The sequence below is a fragment of the Calidris pugnax genome, unplaced genomic scaffold (assembly GCF_001431845.1).
Source record: "Calidris pugnax isolate Ruff unplaced genomic scaffold, ASM143184v1 scaffold28, whole genome shotgun sequence".
In the NCBI taxonomy this organism is placed as follows: Eukaryota; Metazoa; Chordata; class Aves; order Charadriiformes; family Scolopacidae; genus Calidris; species Calidris pugnax.
Genome location: NW_015090842.1, coordinates 15,473,127 through 15,494,391, shown reverse-complemented (window position 1 = coordinate 15,494,391; position 21,265 = coordinate 15,473,127). Strand labels below are relative to the sequence as shown.

The 21,265-nt window shown below is 39.9% G+C and overlaps 1 protein-coding gene across 1 annotated transcript in view; it reads right to left on the bottom strand.

The window, feature by feature from the left end:
* Positions 1–1,615: 1,615 nt before the first annotated feature.
* Positions 1,616–21,265, bottom strand: part of HEATR3 (HEAT repeat containing 3) — a 30,950-nt gene continuing 11,300 nt past the window's right edge. The window contains exons 8-15 of the mRNA XM_014942193.1: positions 16,649–16,739; positions 12,212–12,369; positions 10,888–10,970; positions 10,497–10,633; positions 7,944–8,032; positions 6,981–7,124; positions 6,699–6,875; positions 1,616–5,735 (exon numbers count right to left, since the gene is read on the bottom strand). Coding sequence (XP_014797679.1) covers positions 5,616–5,735; positions 6,699–6,875; positions 6,981–7,124; positions 7,944–8,032; positions 10,497–10,633; positions 10,888–10,970; positions 12,212–12,369; positions 16,649–16,739 — 999 coding nt within the window. The 3' untranslated portion in view covers positions 1,616–5,615. The remainder of the gene's footprint in view (positions 5,736–6,698; positions 6,876–6,980; positions 7,125–7,943; positions 8,033–10,496; positions 10,634–10,887; positions 10,971–12,211; positions 12,370–16,648; positions 16,740–21,265) is intronic.

Below are 21,265 nucleotides of genomic sequence, written 5' to 3'. Positions count from 1 at the left end.
TATTCTGAGCATTATAAACATCCCAGAAAAAGGCAACTAGAAAATTACTAACCTGGTGCTCCTCTTACATCAAAGATGCACATAAAAAGGTTTCAATTCGTAAACAACTTTAAAAAAAATATCAGAAAACTGAGCATAACTGATAAAGGATTTCATGTTATCCTTAAGGAGATAACAGTAACAGGAAAAATTTTTTTTTTAAAAAAAAAAAGCTAATCCTGTAAAGCCCAATGATTTGTTCTACAGTCATAGCATGTAAATGTAAACAAGTTTTGTTGTAGGACTGAGGTTCATTAATTTACAGGATTCCTCAGCAGCAACCCCAGTCCCACACAAATAAAACCAGGACACAACACAGGGGGTGTGATACCACAAAGGCTTCAAGATTAGGGAGTTTACCTGTGGGGTATTAAAAAAAACCAAATACCCAAACCCAAAACAAACATAAGAACCCCCACCACTTGGATAGGTCAAAGCAATGTTTTTTAATCATGACTTTGAACTTTAGCTCTTTTCCTTACTAAAAAGGGAACTTCTCAGAAAAAAGGTTATTTAGAAACATCATGCGTTTTCTGGCTGAATCAGCCATTCTTCAGTTAAATTCTGGAAGTGCCTTTCACTCCCCATCGAGGGGCGGGGAAGAGGCCAATGCAATTTTCCTTAAAAGTTCAAAAAAAAAAAAAAAAATCCGTGTCAGAGGAGAAAGAGAACAAGGAATCCTCATCGAGATTCTTGTCAAAAAAGGAAGACGAAACCAGAAGTTGTACCGAAATCCCAAAGCATCTTTAGAAGTGGTGTAGGTATTTCTGTGAGCGCCGCGCAGCCCCTGGGCTACATGGGGACCCTCTGTTTTGTTGAGACGACGTAGCAGTATCTTATTCTGGTTCACAAGCATTTTGATTTAAGCCCTTAAACATAACAGTAAAGCAAGTAGTTCCTGACACCCAGATTCGAAAGAAGAACAAGCCTCTTACCATATCCTCAAGCCTCAAACTGTGGTTTTATGCGGCCACTAAATTATGTCTGATAAAATGCCTCTCACAGAAATAACACCAAAACAAAATTAAGCTAGAGTGAATTGATTTAAATACGTGCTATTTTTTTCCCAGAAGGTAAAAAGTTAACAGTTTGAATTTGTTTGGAAATTAGACAAAAAAAACCCACCTCTTGAGTAAAAGCTTCTTCAAAGGGAAAGGCTCACCGTGCTTCAGCCCGTGTGGAAAATCTTCAAGTTCCTTAATCTGCTCTAACTGTCAAGAGTTTTCAAGTTTGGCCAATTATCTTAATGTTCTATATCTTAACAGAATGCCCAGCGCAAACTATATTTAGATTGTTTGCTCAATTCATCTGTGCCAGAAAGGAACAATTACATTATTTTCAATTACACCACTACCATTGCCTGATATTTGAATTTGCAGCAGTAAGTGTAAGGCGAGACGTTTCCATCCAATCCTCTGGGAATGCTTTCACTGAAAATTACTTATTAAGGAAACAGAACTTGAATTTATGCACATTTTTGGTTGGTTGTTTTATGTTAATATTCCACAATATATGCACTTCATTTGTAATACTTAAACTACAAACGGATTTTAAATTAATTTGTTCTCCGACACAGTTCTCATTTTGTAGTTTTACTGTGCTTTGATTCTTTTTATATTTTCTCTCAAAATACAAATGCAAAAACAAGCCAAGTGGTACTGGTTGAAGTTATTCTAGTTCCTCTACAATGACAATCTTTAAAAAAATTTTAAAAATATGGTAAAAAAATACCTTCAACACTCACCACAAACCCCAAATAGTTAAAGGATTGGCTATAATGTGGTATACGGCCATCTCCTGAATGCCAAGGCATGACGTGTAAGAAGTATTTCACAACAAACACTTATTTAAAACTTGTTTCTTTTCATAAGAGAGCAAAAATAAAACCACGTAGCGATGAGAACTCCTTATCTGCAGTTGGGGATTCAGTATTTTTCAAGCTGCCGAGAGGGCGAAGCAGCAGCGAATGTCACTGGTGTTACAGCTTGGGAGCAGGGCAGGGAGCACACAGCCCTCTTGACACTCTCAGTTAATGCCACAGACCGACTTCAATCCAAAACCTCCACTGGGAGCCAGGTTCTGCTGTGCTCGGTGTCAGAGAGGGAGACAGAAGCGGCAGCAATCCCTACTTTCAAAGGATTGCCGTTTTTAATTGAAGCACAGACAGACGATGCCTCAGGGACCAGGGTAAGCAAACAAATTGGGCTTCAGATACCTGTTTTGATACCAGCCTTATCTGTGTGATGACACCAACCGATGAAGATCACTTATATCTACTTACGCTGCACGCTGTCTGCATCAGTCCAACTTCTGCCACCCTCCAAGTGTCAAGATCTGGCTTTGCCTTTGTAGGATGTCAAGGATCTTGCCTTGGTCTCACGCTTACCCGAAACCTATTTAAATAAACTAGTGCCCAAAGAGCCCCCAAAGCATTTAATCTGCACCACATCATCACTTCTGCTGTTGCCTTGATTTTCTTTAACTGTGTCAGAACAGCTTTTATAGCTCAAATCTTACAGCCTAGCTCTTCTGCACTTAAAAATCTCATCTGGGTTTAGACCCTGATCTGACCCTTCTTTAAGTCACTGATAACTTGCCTTGTCTTCCACAGACAAAAGTCTTCAGAAATCTTCCATGTTTTTCCTATTACCTTGTATCTTGTCCCTTACAAGCAGAATACCCTCTCTAAAATTAACATACAAAATTATTACCTCTCACTCAGCCACAAGCCCCCCATTAGACACCAAGAGCAAGTTGCACTAAACTGGTAGCTGGGCGGGTGGTGGAGTAAGATTTTTCTCATTCAGAGAAATAAAAGTATGGACATCAAAATACATAGACAGCCAATTGTTCTAAGTATATAACATAGAAACCCCAAAGGAAGACGAGGGCTCCATTTTGCTATGGGCTACTGGTAAGGGCAATACAACATGGGGTGTTAGGAAGTAAAACCATCATTAATATTAGCAATGAGGTTACCAAAACAACAAGAACTTCTCCCAAGAGCTACAGCTTACCCCTCCACCAACCCAAACGTATCTGGTGAGCTGGAGACAGAGCCACCAGCTCATCACTGATTCGTGCCCTCAGCCAAACAGGCCCACCAAAGTGCTCCCATCTCCTCAGAAGAAACAAAGGTGAAGGGATGATTTTAGGTTTTTTATGTTGTAATACAAACTCACAAGAAACCAAAATACCTTTGCATGTCCTCATTTCTCTTTCAGCTATTAGCTGGCATGTGTACCAGAAGATAAAAGCAAATATTTTAAGCACTAAAAATCATATACTTCTGCAAGCAGTACGGTTCATACTCTGCATGTATCTTATTACGACATAAATGATATTATTTTTTTTTAAGAGATTCAATTTATTAGCGCATAGCAAAAACAATCCATGCATTCCTACTGCTGGAATAGTCTTAAGACATTGTCTAAATGACAATCTGTCTTTTCACTTGAAGGAAAAAAACAGGGTCTTATAAATTATATTAAGAAAACCAGGTTTTCTAGTGGATGCCCTACCTTCTATATATTTATCTGCAACTTTCAGAGCTGAGGGAGCCAGGTTTATTTGGCCTGGAGAAGAGGGGAATTAACTGTTGTTTTCCACTACCAAATGGAGCTTGTAAGAGGAGAGGGAGGCAGACTCTTCTTGGTGGTGTGCAAAGGACAAGGGGTGCATTTTGCAGCAGGGAGAAGCCCCACTAGCTACATGGGGGAAAAGAAAAAAGTGTTCAGAGTGAGGTCAGTCAAACACTGGAACAGGCTGCCCAGAGCTGTGGGATTTCCATCCCTGGAGACGCTCAAGGCCTCGCACAACCCACCTGACTCCATGTCCTGCTTTAAGCAGAGCAGGGGACTGCAGAGCCCTCCAGAGATCCTTTCCAACCTACATCATCCCACAATTCAATGTAGCGCCCAGAAAATGACATCAGGACTTTCCACGTGGAAGTCCTTTTAAGTGCTCCAAATATTAATGGCTTTTATCAAGCTAATGTTACACTGTTCTCCATGTACAGCAAGTATAACTATCACTGGGATTAAAATCTGTGCCAGTCTTATGCCATAACCCACCTAGCTACTCTTTCCTCACTTGTTACACTCCAGCCCTCTTCGCTGCCAGCCCCTGCCAAATCCCAGGACAACCTTTCAGCCTCTCTGTGCTCCTCAGGACTTCTCCAGGCCAGGCTCGATGGCCCTGGAGCCATCCCAGCCCCACACTTCCACTCGCTCATTCCATCACAGCACAGGCTGCATCCAACTCCTGCAAAGCAACAGCAGGACTCCCAGGCAGGACGGCTGCTTAAACTCATTTGTCACTTTCTCTTGCATTTGACAAAATATCGGACTCCAGGATTTCATAAAGTCAGCCATTTGCAAGTTCTCCGGGCAGTTCCTGAGCCTGCTTTCCAATCTAACAGACTGAAATCTAACAAACCGAGCAAATTTGGACATTGTAGTTCTATGCCTAATTTTGCCAAAAACTAGATGCCCTGTGTTAAGGCACCACGTTAAGGCGGGGGGGGGGGGAAGTCCCATTTCAAAAATCAGTGTAAAAAAATGCTTTTGTGTTTGGTTGTGGGTTGTGGTTTTTCCCCTTAAAAAAAAAAATGCATATGAGAAGATCTCATTCACAGAAACAAAACCAAAGCTCTTGATATGTAGAAGTTCACATACGATTTTCATGAGCCTGTGACATTTTTTGAAAATAGTTTCTGTATTTTACAGCTTAAAAATCTCTGTCACAATTATTTGAAAAAGATATTTTAAGCAGTTATAAAGTTACTTTAGGTAAACCCTCAGTATAAAAAAAAAATACCTTTTTATTAGATTTACTCCTTCCTTGAATTCAAATTCATCTTGATGCAGAATTACAAGGAAGAAAGTAAATCAGGAGACTCGATCTTCAGAATACCAGTCAAAATCAAGTAAAAAAAAGGAGAGCCCGCGTATAAGCGTAGGATCCTCTTACACTGATTTCCACAGCACAAAGCTATCATACTGAAGTTATCTTAAATGAATCTGCAACAGTTTTTGATAAGCCTCATGAAGTAACAGATCCGAGTGGTGACAGTAATCTACACACTTGTCACACACTTCTCTTGGGAAGCTTGCCATAAGTGCCTGTGCCATTCTAGAAATAGGTTAAGAGCAAATATGAACATTCCGTCACTTCTCAATCCCCCGAAAAGTATCTCCAGCTTTTAAAATTTATTTCTTGATCTGGCACATAACCGAGAATATTCTCTAAATTACTTTTTTGTGCCATTACAGGTCTCCGCCAGGGTAGGTGAGGATTTCTAAACGCTGGCAATGGTGCTACATGCAGACCTCAGGACTGCAAGAGCACGTTCTTATTGCTGCTGACACTTCACCTCCAAGTGTGCCCTTTTTTTTTACACTGATGTGACTTTCATATTGCATCAACCCAGAAGTATAAAAATACTGAACGTAAAAAAAATGCAGTATTAACATGAAAGCAAAACCGCTCTGCTCAATAAATTTTAGAAGTTCAAAATGGATATATTTTTCAGAAAACATTATTCAATAAGGGAAACCTTGAAGTCCCTCGATGTTTCAAGTTGAGGTTTTCCCTAGTGTCTCCTGATATGCAATGAATCTTCTCAAATTCATCTTCACATTGTCAAGAACACACAGCTGATCTGTACTATATTGTCCTTTGCCTTCTTTTCGTATCTGTAAAACCAAAAAAATACATACTTTATCAATGGAGAAGTTTCTTCTATTAAATCACTTAACGTTTCTAGTAATTGTATGTATGCCTTCTATCACAGGTGCTACCCCTGCCTTTTGAAAACTCCCAACACGTTCACGTCACATGAATACCTAGCAATTACTTCTGCGAGTCAATTTACTGTAATACACCTCTACCTAAAACTAGACTATTATTGGCATGATAATTCATTCAGAATCAGAAACACGCACTTACTTTCTGTAGCTTTTTATATGAAAGACCTTGCACATCTAAGTAACCAAACAACAGCAGCACCGCCAGTTATGTATTTTGCACATATAGTGCTTAGCTTTAAGAATTATGAAAGTCACTCCTGAGGCTTCATCTAAATAAACAACATATTGAAGGTCATTCTCTATTTAAGACAAGGATGTACTTAAGATTACAGTTTAGAATTTTGACCTTGTGATTCTTGAAAACAGAGGATACATGATCCATTTAAATGAATTGCCAACAGAACAAAAACGTCCACCTGCAGCTACAGCAAGGCAAAAACAAAAGATGTCAATGTAACTTCAGAAGTGACTTCTCTCCCACTACTGTAGCTGTTCCCCTCCAGAGACACCTGCAGGATTTTTCTTTACACGGGTTTCAGAACAATACAGTGATTTGGACATCAATAGTGCTGATGGTGTAATGCAGATGTTGCAATGCAGATGCTGTGCTGCCACCTGGATAGTGCCATGAACTGCAAGGTAAATGTAATTGCTTTCCTCTAAAGCAGAATATGGCAAATTCAATTACTTGTTTTCTTTTTTTTTTTTTTTTTTTTTTTTTTTTTTCTTTTTTGGTCATCTTGTAAAGCCATACATTCCTGCTCAATTATCTCTTCTAGCTGCCCAGATCTCAAAGCTTTAACCAACAGTGTGTGTGGAGATCCGGAGCTGGCTGCGTTTGATGCCTACCCTCATTTTGAACACTGGCTGAAATTCTTTCAGTGCTGGAAGCAACTTGATCTGTACTGCTGCCTTTTCTGCTTCTTTACCGTCTGCAAATACATCAAAAAGTGCATCCAAGGCTTCCCCTGCTACCACAAGAGAAGATTCCTTCATAGCAACCTCAAGAAGAAATTTTCCAATCATCTGAAACAAGAAAGAAAAATTGATTGTTTCCAGCAATGTCTAAGAAAATGGAAAGAAGTATCAAAACTGTTTTAGGTTTGTAATGCAAAGTTTGCTTTTTTTCACCTTTAGTGTCTCAGCTGTGTCTTGCCCTTTTGCCAGGACGCTGCCAGAAATTCCAAGGATGCTCACTACGTTCACTCTAACACTGGCATTGCTGCTGTGAATACCAGCTTCACATAAAGCCAACAGCTGCTCAGGAGTCATACACTGATTAACAAGGGAAAAAAAAAAAAAAGGTAAAAAAAAAAGAAGGAAGATAGACATAGTTACATTTTCCTGGAAATTTTTAAACATGGCATTTAGATTATTTGCTTTTACAGAACATAGGCAAATTCATAACACAGAAACAGAGTCCTGTATTATGAAAATTACATGAACTCTAAAAATGTAATCGAGCAAGAAAACACTTAAACGATCCCTTTCAGCTTCTTAAGATGTTTCTTCCAGAACATAACCAAGGCTGTCATGAAGCTAAAAGAAAAAGTTCTGAGCCCAAAGGGATTTTCACAGCTTTACCTAGCTCAATAGTTATTTCCAACTCATTACAACTAAACTTATAGTATACAAGCACATTTTTGAGTTTAAAGCCAGAAAGGACCAGCAGACCATATAGTATTACATCTTGTATAACAAACTATTATGCTTCATTCCTATATTTAGCTCACTAATTCACATCCAACCAAGATTCTTGAAGTAGGACTAGCTTCAACTAAATGACATCAGGAAATAATCCACATTTCTAGGTGCTAATTCAGTAACTGCTTGTCATTATATCCATCTCCTAAAGATGCTACCTGTGGCTTAACTGCTATTTTAGTTTTGAAATACTTTTCATCTTTTTACTTGTTAAGGAGGAGATATATAAAAAAAGTATTCCTGTAAGGTCCATGAAAAAGATAAATGAATGCTATTAAACCTGTCCTTTCAGTGCTCACGTTGCTGAAATTTAGCACTTCATTTAAATGGTTTTGTTTCAAAAACTTTCCAGCACAATCTCACATGAATTTGAGTTTGAAAAGCTTTTACCTGGGAGATGTTCTTTGATGCCATTGTTTGTAGGAGAGCCCTCAAAGCGCTGGTTATGGCTTCCAGGAATTCTATGTCTGTAGGGAGTTCTGTCAAAGAATTGAACCCAGAGCCAAAAGTTAAACAGGAAGATGAAGGATACAAGAAGCAAAGAAATACAAATTCCTTAATCCTTTAATTGTTCCTCCAGGTACTACCACAAACAGGAAGAGCTAGATTTTCAGAGACTGGTCTTTGTAGGTTGTAACCATAGCGATTTGTTTGAATTCAATATTAATTGCATCTGGAGGTCAGACCACAGTAGGGCCTCATTTTCAGGCACATCCCTGGTTAAGACACATAATGTATAGTACAAACCACTGCCCTTAGAACAAAAGCTTGAAAACTGGAATCACAATGAGGCCATAATGCAGGAATTGGGAAAACTATAGAAGCTGGCTGTGTACTTTAACTCCTTTCTTCTGTCTTCTAAGCAGGCTTTTTAGACACCCAGAATGCTGGCCTCATTCCAATTCATATGCAGAGTGTGGTTTCCAGTGGTTTAATAACCTTTCAGACATGTACAATTCAGACACTGCATGACTCTTGTTCAACTTCATCAATACCAGCCATCGCTTCCAATACACGTTCTGCATTTCTTGAAGCTTTTCAGTTTCCTCTAACGTTTTCTGATTTTCTGGAGTGCTCCAGATGCAGGAACTCTCGACAATTTCACATGTCTCCTCTTTTCCCACGTAAGCAACTAGATCTTTATGTCTCTTTCTCACCTTGTAAACCACAAAATTCCTTCTAACCACATGTCGGCATGTTATCAACTCTATCTAGCATTTTCCATTACATAGCATTTAATTATAAAAAAAATTGCATGTTAACAAAAATGGATGTGGGCCATTAAACTAATTTATTAGCACCCTCTGTCTTCAGCTCACCATTTCCCCAGTTTAATCCAAGAGCTTTTTGACTCCTGCGAAGCACAACGTGTAGACCCTGAAATCTTGCAAGTGCTGCTCTTCAAGCACGAGGCAGACACTTTACATGAACTTCCTCGCATGTGTCTTCATGATTATTTTCATTTCCTGCATTTTAGGTTTTCAAGCACGATGCCCTCAGTAAGAATGTTCCCATAGACTGATCACATGCTTTTAATGACATTGAGAAAAAAAAGTGTGCTTTGCAGGCAGCTGCATTTTGGAGCATTAATGCAGTGTCATACTCTACAGCAAATGAGAGCTACATACACCACATTTGTGGCTACAAATGAAGACGCTTGAAGCAAGGGAAGAAAACTGAGCTTCTCAAGCTTTTAACAGACAAGAAATGACAAAGCCACGCATATGCCAGACTTCAACAGATCTATCTTCGGAAAAGACTGTTTTTTGACAATGTTCAGAATTGGCAAGCTTTTCCAGCCTTAAAGAGTATCTTCTATTTTTTTAAAAAGCCATCATCGCTGACCTTAAAACAAAACCAGATTATCAGAATAGTCTGAATGAAGCAGCTCATCAGGAAACCAGATCATCAGCTTGGAACCAGGTTTTTTGGGGGTGGGGTGTCCCGTCCCGTCCCCCCCCCTTTTTTTTTTTAATCTCAGCTCAGCTTTTCTGGTGTGAGTAACAGAGAGATCACAGTGCAAATGGTCCAACAGAATTATTGGAATGATGCTGATCTGATGTATAAGGTTACAGGAGGTAGCTGGAAATGCTAACTGCTGCATATCTACACTAGCCCATCCAATAACATTGATACCAGCAGATCTATGGGGAAACCATCGCAGTATCTCTATGAAATAATATGCCTTGGAGGCACTACAGTGGATACATTATAGTGTTTACCAGGATATATCTGATATTCTGAAGCCGTATTTTTAGGAAAAAAGAAATGTATTGTCTTCTCCATTAAAATCGAACCGCCACCATGACAGGAAGTTAAGCAGCTTTAATATTTAGTCATAAAAACTTTGCACGTTTTCTTATTACAATTGTATTTTCAATAAAGCTATGCAATCACATGCATAAAGCATGTCTTGGAGACAAGGCAGCTGCGATGTTTCCTACTGTAATAAACACATATGTTCTGCAGATTTCTGCAACAACCACCTCTGCCATAATTTTGTAAGATTCCTAGAAAAAATTATGTGAAAGACCGTGCTAGATACCCCTTTTTGCCACCTGTCTATTCAGACTAGTTTGCACATTTCAAAGGAAAATGTCCTGTCGTCTTCATGGCTTGTCTGATTGATGAAAAACTGCTATTATCCCAATTATGACCAAGCAAACAGTTCTGATGTCACAGCAAGGCAGGATCCATCCACTAACGCTGTGACTTTCTGTGTGTGTGCACAGACGTATTTTTGCATACTTGATCAAGATACAGTTTGGATAAACACATCTTATCAGGATACACTGTTTTGCCAGCACATTTCCAACATCCAGTATCCTTATTTTGAAAGTCCAAAGGTATTAAAATTAGTGCTATAACGGCATTAAAGCTTAACAACTTTCATGGCCACCTTACGAAACAGGTCAGCAAGCCCCCTTTAGCTTAACATCTTACCCATTTTAGAAAAGACCAGCTGGGAGAGATGCTGTGCAAGGGACTGAAGTGCTGAAGCTCCTCCGAGACAATCCACGTCTGACACTAACAAAATGCTGTGGAGACACGTCAGAGCTCTGCACTGCACCGCGTTCAGTCTGAAACAAACAAACAGAAAACGCACTTCGCAGATCTCTTTGAAAACAGATGTCAACATACAAAGATTAATTAAATAAGGCTGTGATCCAGTGTGCAGCTTACACAAATATTTGTATCTCTTTATTCAAAATCATGTATCAGGTCTGCCACCGTCCAGATCTTAAAAGCAACCCAAAGATGGACAATCCTTTTAAGAGTTCTAAAACAAGTGAATATACATGAAAAATAGTAAAAGAGACAATGAAATTCCTACTTTTTAATTAATGGTTTCCAAGACGGATTGTGCATACAGATGTCTAGAGCAACACTGTTCGGAAAAGCAGTTTTTTCAAGAATCTGAGGAGGGGAAAAAGAAAGGTTTAGCAATAAAGCTTTTTTTTTCTTTAAGGTGTTTGGGGGGGAAGATGGAAATTTTAGCTTAATGTCAAACAGATACTTCAAACTATGTATTTCAAAGCTTTCCAGGCAGCAAGTGTCTCATCTGCTAAAAATGCTAGAATCTTCCTCAGTCACTCAATTGGTACAATTATACACTGGGTTAAGCATAGCATATTTTAAGTATCCAACTGTACTGAACAAAGGGTGATTTTTTAGGTCTCTGCTATTCTCTTTTTATTTAAATCTTTCTTCTTACAGATTCTGCTACAGAATTTTCAGATAGCTGCAAGCCTAAAAGACCTTGCCACGAAACTCAGACTGCTTGCTATTAAATACAAAAAGCCTTGAATGTTTTCATCTCACACCTTATGTCTTGGGTCAGAATTCTACCATGCTACTGAACGAGCATAACGATGGATTCAAATGATGAACCTCATCTTTAGAGCCCCAAGTAAGAGTGAGCAAAACAACTCTGAAACAAGAACATCTGAATTCTTTCATCTCACACCTTATGTCTTGGGTCAGAATTCTACCATGCTACTGAACGAGCATAACGATGGATTCAAATGATGAACCTCATCTTTAGAGCCCCAAGTAAGAGTGAGCAAAACAACTCTGAAACAAGAACATCTGAATTCTTGTCAGTGTCAAACATTTCTTCCAGCACTGTGTTTACAACAGGAGGAAAGAGGAACTTGCACTTTTTCAGTGCTGACTGTTGCCGTTCACATACGTTTCTTCCACCTCACTTAGCTAACATGGAAATCCAGCAGTCACGCTTCTATCCAAAGCTTCCTTCCTTTTGGCAGGTCATCTTCTTGTCAGTGTCAAACATTTCTTCCAGCACTACCCAAAGCTTCCTTCCTTTTGGCACGTCATCTCTTTCACGTCCAAATCAAGGAATAACCACCTTTGTATTTTGGAAGAGCCAAATTTAAAAAATAAGAAAAAAAAGCAAGCACCAGATTTCTGAAACACACAAACCTTCTATTCCCACTTACATGAAGAAATTATTTAGGTCAAGGCAGCTCAGGTGATGATGCTCCACCTCTAGGCCAAAAAAAGCAAAGCTCAACTGATTTTTAAAAATATTCCTTTCCTCACATGGATTGGGATAATTTCTTTGCCTAGCCTGGGATACAAATCAGGCACAGGGGAAAGACTGTACCATGTATTGGAAATAAAATAAAAGACAATACCTTCTTTGGAATAAGGTTGTTCAGAAATGCTGAGTTAACCTCATCAGAGAGGCACAGGGGTGACATTAGCAGCCCACTCCCTTCGTTGTATGAGTTTTCCATAAACAAGTCACTTTCATCACTGCTGGAGAGTTCTTCCCATTCGTCATCAGAGGGATCTGAGAACAGAAGACAGACTGGTCAATGTAAGAGCACTCACACAATAGGTATTCTACTTCTCAATTATACTCAGCTCCAGCTCTTGATTCAGAAGTTCTCGGGCCCTAATGAAGGCTACACAAACCAAGTGCCATTAAGCTGCAGTTCTAAACATTATACTACTTTTGTTTAAATTGTTTTATTTTTTTAAAAAAGCGTTCACTTAATATTCACTCAGGCAAGAAGTATTCTTATGAGAGAGGTTCTTCATACACAGGTACTTCACTCTACTTATGCTTTACCAACCCACAGTAGCAACAAGCAGGAAAACAAAGCAGACATCCCCCTCTCAGTCAGTCTCTTGCCTCTTCTAAAAAATGACAAAGCAAAGCAAACAAAAATCTCCTTTGCAAATGAAATGGTCACTATACGAGCTGCCCGTGCAGTCCAGCAACAAGACAGAGCAGTGGTCCTGTGCCCACAGCCAGTGGCCAGGGCACCGCAGGAACCGCGCTCTGGCACATCAGCCCATAACTAAGATCAGGTTTCTTGTGCCGTTCTTGGAAACACAGAAGCAATTCCAAGGGCAATCCCATCTTAACCAGCGCTGGTGCCCCACGAGCTGCAGACTGGAGTCCCCTGGCTTCCCTCCCATGTCCCCGTTACGGGGAGAGCACTCTGCTTCCTCCAAACGCCGGCCGGCGTTCCGTAAAACACATCCCTTGCCAGCCTGCTGCTTTCCCTCAGTTCTGTGGCAAGCTGAGTGTTTCTATGAACTCAGCATAATGGCTACAGCTATTTTAGTCCTCAAATAACTCGAAAATTAAATGAACAGCTGCCTCTGGATTCCTTTTAATTTCTCCAGACTATGTTTCTGTCTGCCTGTGAATGGGTAAAGTACTGTCGTGAAATACAACACAATCAACCTTACATTACACTGAGTGAATGGCAGAATATGCAGCTTATCCACAAGAGATTTTCCAATTAAAGGGGAGAGCTTATGAATTACAGCTCATTAGATGAGAAATTCAGTTATGAAAGGCGCTTCATATTACTAGGTGTGGAATTTCCTTGCGCTGCAAGAGGGAAAAAAAAAAAAATCACCATTGGGAATTTCTGGGTATTACTGTGGATTTTATTAGAACCTGAAAGATTTACTTAGAAAGTTGTCTCCCACACAATTACTTTTGCATCAGGCTCTCAAACTGTACTAGCAATTACAATTTTCAGGTTTTGGAGGAGTTTTTTGGTGTTTAGGGAGTTTGTTTGAGACAGAATTTGAGAATCATTTATTTGTCTTCCTGAAGATCTGGAGAAAAGCTATCGACACTGATTACCAGAGTTCATAGAAGATACAACACAAACCAAGTGCCATTAAGCTGCAGTTCTAAACATTATACTACTTTTGTTTAAATTGTTTTATTTTTTTAAAAAAGCGTTCATTTAATATTCACTCAGGCAAGAAGTATTCTTATGAGAGAGGTTCTTCATACACAGGTACTTCACTCTACTTCACTTAAAGATATCAAAAAAGGTAGAGAAGAAACATTTCATAAAACATTTTCTGAGACTTTAACTTGGATTGTACCATTTTATTTTTTGAGGTAGATTCAAGCATACAAATGTACCAGTTTAACTTCACTTGTTTACTAACTGCAGTCAGTTTAAGGCAACTCTTTCCTCCGGCAATACTGAAGCCACAAACAGATGTCCTCTGACTGGGCTGGATGGAGATGTTACTGTCTCCACAGCAAGGTCAGTTGAAAGGAACTGATGGCAGCAAAGCAAGCCAGATCATCTCTGTTAGCCACTTCAGGCAGCGTGTTTTGAGTAAATTAAACCAGGTTTATAGTTCAAAACCTAAACAGGGTTTATACGTACACGATGTACTCTACTAGTAGAGGTGTAAGGGCAGGCACAGTGTGAGGGGCTGAGGTATCACCAACGGGCACACCTACCACAAAGTGAACCCCATGGCTCAGGGCAGACCTGGCCTAACAAGCACAAGCTAAGTCGTCATTTATATTTGAACTCATTTATCTACGTCCACAGGGTTCACACCGATTTATCTAAAGTTATTTTAAACCTAGTTACATTTTAACTGGTGTGACACTGGTGTTACACAAGCCCTGAGTCGACAGGTTGGACCGATCCTCCTCACCGGCAGGCGAGAGCTCTGCCCGCGGACATAGGTCAGGCTATTTAACTACTAGCATAAAAAAAATATCATATTCACCCCAATTAATTTTGTCTGCCAACACAGATTCACATGAGATCTAGGTAGTGTAGTAGTAACAGCCATGCACTTCTTCTGTGGCAAAAAGTAAATTCATTTACTTAAAATCCAGCAAGGAAGGTCCAACTGAACACACTTCACCTGCACGGAGCAGCAGCTTAACAAGGGATTTGAAGCTGATGACTCCTGTTTATCTGATGCAAAGTTACTCATCAGGCTGTGGCAACTTGGTCACACGGGCATCTTCTTTTGCTTATGGTAATAGCCAGTTAATTCTACAGCATAATATGCTGGCGTTAATAGCCTTTGCAGGAGAAAATGCTTCTTTTATGCTTTACCAACCCACAGTAGCAACAAGCAGGAAAACAAAGCAGACATCCCCCTCTCAGTCAGTCTCTTGCCTCTTCTAAAAAATGACAAAGCAAAGCAAACAAAAATCTCCTTTGCAAATGAAATGGTCACTATACGAGCTGCCCGTGCAGTCCAGCAACAAGACAGAGCAGTGGTCCTGTGCCCACAGCCAGTGGCCAGGGCACCGCAGCTGCCCGTGCAGTCCAGCAACAAGACAGAGAGCAGTGGTCCTGTGTCCACAGCCAGTGGCCAGGGCACGGCGGGAACCGCGCTCTGGCACATCAGCCCATAACTAAGATCAGGTTTCTTGTGCCGTTCTTGGAAACACAGAAGCAATTCCAAGGGCAATCCCATCTTAACCAGCAATAGTGCCCCACGAGCTGCAGACTGGAGTCCCCTGGCTTCCCTCCCATGTCCCCGTTACGGGGAGAGCACTCTGCTTCCTCCAAACGCCGGCCGGCGTTCCGTAAAACACATCCCTTGCCAGCCTGCTGCTTTCCCTCAGTTCTGTGGCAAGCTGAGTGTTTCTATGAACTCAGCATAATGGCTACAGCTATTTTAGTCCTCAAATAACTCGAAAATTAAATGAACAGCTGCCTCTGGATTCCTTTTAATTTCTCCAGACTATGTTTCTGTCTGCCTGTGAATGGGTAAAGTACTGTCGTGAAATACAACACAATCAACCTTACATTACACTGAGTGAATGGCAGAATATGCAGCTTATCCACAAGAGATTTTCCAATTAAAGGGGAGAGCTTATGAATTACAGCTCATTAGATGAGAAATTCAGTTATGAAAGGCGCTTCATATTACTAGGTGTGGAATTTCCTTGCGCTGCAAGAGGGAAAAAAAAAAAAATCACCATTGGGAATTTCTGGGTATTACTGTGGATTTTATTAGAACCTGAAAGATTTACTTAGAAAGTTGTCTCCCACACAATTACTTTTGCATCAGGCTCTCAAACTGTACTAGCAATTACAATTTTCAGGTTTTGGAGGAGTTTTTTGGTGTTTAGGGAGTTTGTTTGAGACAGAATTTGAGAATCATTTATTTGTCTTCCTGAAGATCTGGAGAAAAGCTATCGACACTGATTACCAGAGTTCATAGAAGATACAGAATATCTATTTCCCATTCCCCCCAGAGTAACAGCCTTCTTTTCTCCTCCATAAAGGTAGAGAAAAGGTTCATAAAGGCAGAACTCTGAACAGCCTAAATCTGGGTTGTTGTCAGCTTTGCATGCAAAAGCCGTCTCTCCCCTTTCTTTTGCTACACTTGTAGTATCAAAGCTGAATCAAAACCAGAAGATTTATTTGCTTTAAAAACATTGATGCCCCACTCCTGCACTAGGATTCACACCCATACTGTATCAGACAAACAGTCAGACCACACTCGAACCAAACCAAAAATTTGCTGTAGTATTTTTTAGGAAGTATCTCTTCAGCACAAGCGCTTTTTTGTTTGTTCTTAAATGTTGGCACATGTAGCATCATGCAAAAAAAACCCAAACAAACGTGATAGAAATTATTTAACAAGAAAAAAACCCACTAAAATAGAAATTACAGTCCAATCTGCCCCTCACATGAGGGTGTCAGGGACAAGTCTCTGTGCATTCACCCTTAAAAGCTAAAATCACCGAACAGCAAGCTAAACATGACCTTTTCCAGAAACAAAATGCATCAACACCACTTGCAATGGAAGAGATTCCTACACACCTTCGCTGCAGCACATATTAACAATGATTTCCAGAGCAGTCTGCTGAGCCATCAGTAAAGCTGTCACTTCTTTCAGCTCCCACTTATCAGACTGAAAAAGAAAGAATATGAGCCAAATTTAATTTCGTAAAACAACATTTCAGCACAATTTAAAGTATCCAGGCTGTCAATTAAAAATACAATCCAGCCATTTCTGCTTCTCATCCCTCCCCATTAAGAAATAAAGAAAGAAGGAAAGAAAGAAGCAAACAGGGTGGGGGGGACGCTTATCATCTTTCTGCTGGATGCTAGAACAAATTTTACCTTTAAGAAACACCACCCTCACTAAAGTTATAACAGACAAGATTAGCTAATGTTAGCTAAAACCCTAACACAAAACATTTATTTCTGTTATTCATTTCACATACACACACTAGTGAATGCATTTGTTGACTCTGTCATCTCCACTCATGACTGAAGAGTTACAAACATTAAAAGTCTCACTCGCCTTATTTCACTGAATTTTCACTGAATTTTTAGAGTTGGAAGGGACTATAGAGATCATCTAGTCCAACTCCCCTGCTGAAGCAGGATTGCCTAGAGCTTGTCAGAGCATGTTACTCAGGACTGCATCCAGGTGGGTCTTGAAAATCTCCAAAGAAGGGGACTCCACAACCTCCCTGGGCAGATCAGGAGTGGAGATGAGGAGTGGAGATGAGAACTTCTCACAGTAGCTGCAGGTGGAAGTGTCAGATAAACCTATACCTTCTGCTAAAGGAAAACAATGCAAATCACAGAAGCACAGAATGCTATGGGGTTGGAAGGGACCTCTGGAAATCATCTAGTCCAACTCCCTGCCAAAGCAGGTCCACCCAGAGCAGGTTGCACAGGAATGTGTCCAGGCGGGTTTTGAATGTCTCCAGAGATGGAGACTCCACCACCTCTCTGGGCAGCCTGTTCCTGATGTGCCATGCAACTCAACCACATTGGAACAAGTTGTGCTGAAATTCTCCATGCTCCTCTTTGAAGTTTCGGCTAAAACAGTCAAGCTAATTGGGAGTTAGGATTAGTAACACTCATAGGTAGTTTACTCTGGCTCACACTTGAGTCAAGGCTGGTCAGATGCTCAGCCAAACAAAGCTTTTGGAGAGCCAGCCAGCCACACTTACTGGAAGTAGATCTGAAATGTCATTTTCTCTCCTGACTTTTCCTTTTGGTATTTCTTCCATGTCATCTTCACTTACAACACAGTTGTCAATAACATCACTCATGTTTTCCTCTGTTTCTGACTCCGCAGCAAGTTTCAACCTGTTTTTTTCAGCTTCATTCATACGAATTATCGTTTCCCCAGCATCTATTGCTAATGATTCTGAAAATATCTTCAGGATTGCATTAACCATGCTTCCCAGGCTGCCTGGTGGGATGGTATCCTTGATATTCCAGATAGTGCCTAAGCATGAGATAGTTAAAATATAAAAATTATTTTAAAACTCAATTCCCAGCTCTGTAATAGCTGTATATTTTGTAAGGACACAGCCTCCACTACCTAAAATACTCAGTGCTTATATTTCAGTATGAATGTTCAAGTTCCTTCTCTACAGACTCATATTTTTTTCTGTTTAGCATTTCATATATTAATCTCTAATAACTACATTATGCCCACGTATTAAGCTCAAGTAAATTTCAGCATATAAGTACACAGAGAATATTTATGTGGAGTAACCTTGGTGACACTTTACCAGTGGTAACAAACCTACATGAAATAACCATTTTCTAAGGATTCTCAAAATTAATTTATTACATGCCGGTATCAAAAATCACCATGGTTGAGTAAGCATTTGAGGTAGAAACAAGAAAGCAAGCTACTGAATCTGAAGTAAAAATCTATGTCTACTATGATGAAAACAATTCCTGTGCTACTTATTATTGACTCATTTCACTGTTGAAAACCAAACGAACAGCTAAAATGGGTTATCACACTGAGCAGGTACTGAATTCAGAATCAAAAACATTTAAGACAGTTTTAAAACTAGTTGCATATATCCCAAAAAAAACACAATCCCAAAGGCAGAAATAACTTCATGAACCATCTATACAGGCTTTGACAATCCAGTGTCCAGACTATAGCAGAGAAGACTAAACCTTCTGTCCTTCCCACCCTCCTTTACCTGCTGTCCTCACCATCACAGAGCAAGGAACGCCCTCCAGCATCGTACCTGCGATCAGTGTTCTCAGAAGGATATGCTTCATGGTGCTCTCTGGACACAACATCACCGTTTCCAATACTTGCTGTGCAGAAGCATTAAATGAAGAAAGAAGATCTGGATTATCTTCTGTCACCGCCTGCAAGCAGTTCGCTGCAGCAAACAACAAAGATAATTAATAAACCCAATAGTAGCTTTCACTCTCCTAATGAGAAAGCATTGTCTTCCTGAAAGCTGGAGTAACGAAACATCAGACAGAGGAAAAAACACTTCATGCAGCATCATGTTGTAATGGTGTGACATTGTCCTTCACAAGCTGCATTTTACAGTAAAAGACATTCTATGGCAAACCTGTACCTAAAACAGGTGAGGACAGTACCCCAGACCACATGGAACTGGCTGTATTAATTCCAGCTCCTCAAAATCCAGTTCCTCTGTTGTATGCTGACTAGGGACAACACCAAAAAACACTCTGAGCACATATATCTATAGGACCTTTATAAGACTATACTAACAACGCTACTAATAAAACCATGTTAAAAGCGATTGGAGTTGTTTGGGTTTTTTTTTAGACTGACTATGTTCTTTGCTCTACAAATTAAACCCTTCATTACTAAAACCAGAAAATAAAACGAAAAACACAGCCTCTGTCTAGAGCTTTCTTTCCACAAAATTTTTCCTCCCGTTTAAGTACCAATGAGCTGTTCTCCTTTGGACTGCAAACAAGCACAACAGATGCCAACTTCTGAATGACGTGCTGTTCAGAAAGGAATTCAAAGTGTTATATTCAGTGTAAAGTTTAAGTAATGCTAAGGCAGGTACCTTATGCAAGGGATGTGACATCAGTGTTACATTCATATCGTAAAGAAAAAATTATTTATCTTCTATTTTTACTACTTACCTACTGAAATAGCCAGATCCACATTCGTGGAAAATTTCTTCATGTAATGTAACACAGCCTCCAGACATCCCTCTTTATTGAATATGTGTACTGCAGTATTGTTGCATTCACTAATGCATTAAAAAAAAAAAAATAATAAAACACTCTTCCCAGGAAAAAACTACCCTAACAAGATTTTAAGTTACACAGACTCACTATTACTCCTATTTTAAAAACCTACCTAAGAACTACACATGAGTCAAAGAGCTATCCTTCGTTATTGAAGCTACATCAACTCTACCTAAAATGGAGAAAGGGAGGCTGCAACACTCTGGACACCTTTGAGGAAAGGTGGCTTCTGCCAGCTGCTTCCTCACACACGGTATCCAGGAGCTCATCTGGGAGCCTAAACACAGTCTCTTTCGGGCAGAGCCAGCCAGAGTGTGAAAGGCAACTGATAGCTGCGGGCTACAAGCCAGCCCAGGACTTTCTGCAGCCATGGAAGACTTCATCCACGGACTGACTGACAACAGAGCAGGCTGCTGCCTCTCTCATCAGTATTCACTTACTCCAGAAACTGAGTGCTCTTAACACTCAGAAATGCACTCTACATCAAAGATAATAACAGTAAACGTCACATTTATCAAACAGTGGGATTTGTGTTTCTTCAAGTTTTCACAGCTATTCCCATTTTTAAACTAATGTATTAATACGAGACAAATTCAAACTAAAAAAGCACAGGACCTAACTAGCTACAAGGGTCTTCAAAATTCTGATGCTGAGACATAGTATCTTCAAAAGCAATGCCCTCTCTGATTTTATCAGGATCAAACTTGGCAATGAAGTCAGCAGTTCACGGTCACTGCCACAAAGTTCACAACACAGAAGTGATTTATAGCACACTTCATGATTATAGTTCCTGCTCCAAAGCACTTATGTCTACACAACCAATTAAAAAAAAAAAAAAATGAAACACAAAACATTGTTGAGTCAGAGTTACAAAGGGTCATGTATTCTGTGCAAGATGCTGAGCAAGCACTTTCTGTACTGTTCTAGATTCCAGTCCCTAAAAAACAAAAGAATTTACAAGGAAGGCCTCAAGCCAGCAGCCATGCAGACAGAGGTAGAGGCAGCTCCACTGAAAAACTGTACAGTACAAAACAAAATTCTGTATGGCCCTAAGTGTATAATGACCTGGAGCTGTTACAAAGATAAACAACAACAACAAAAAAATCAAGGAGAACTTTCAGAACAGGCTTGTATCACTTCAACGTTTATAGCCATTTCTGTATTAAAAGCGTTGCCCTTTCTCCTTCACCTGGTGTTTCCAATTCCTACTAATTAAACAATTCACACTCTTTCTCACATAATTAAGTAGACTTGTATCAGTGCCTCAGTCACTAAGGGACAGTTTGTCCAAACATTTCACATTAACTTTTGGGATGGCCTGCAGGAGGAGGTAGTAGTACAAAAACTCCTCATACTCCCAGAGCTCTGCAGTTCACCAATCGGAATTTAATTTTCTCCATCTCCCATATCACAATAAGAATATAT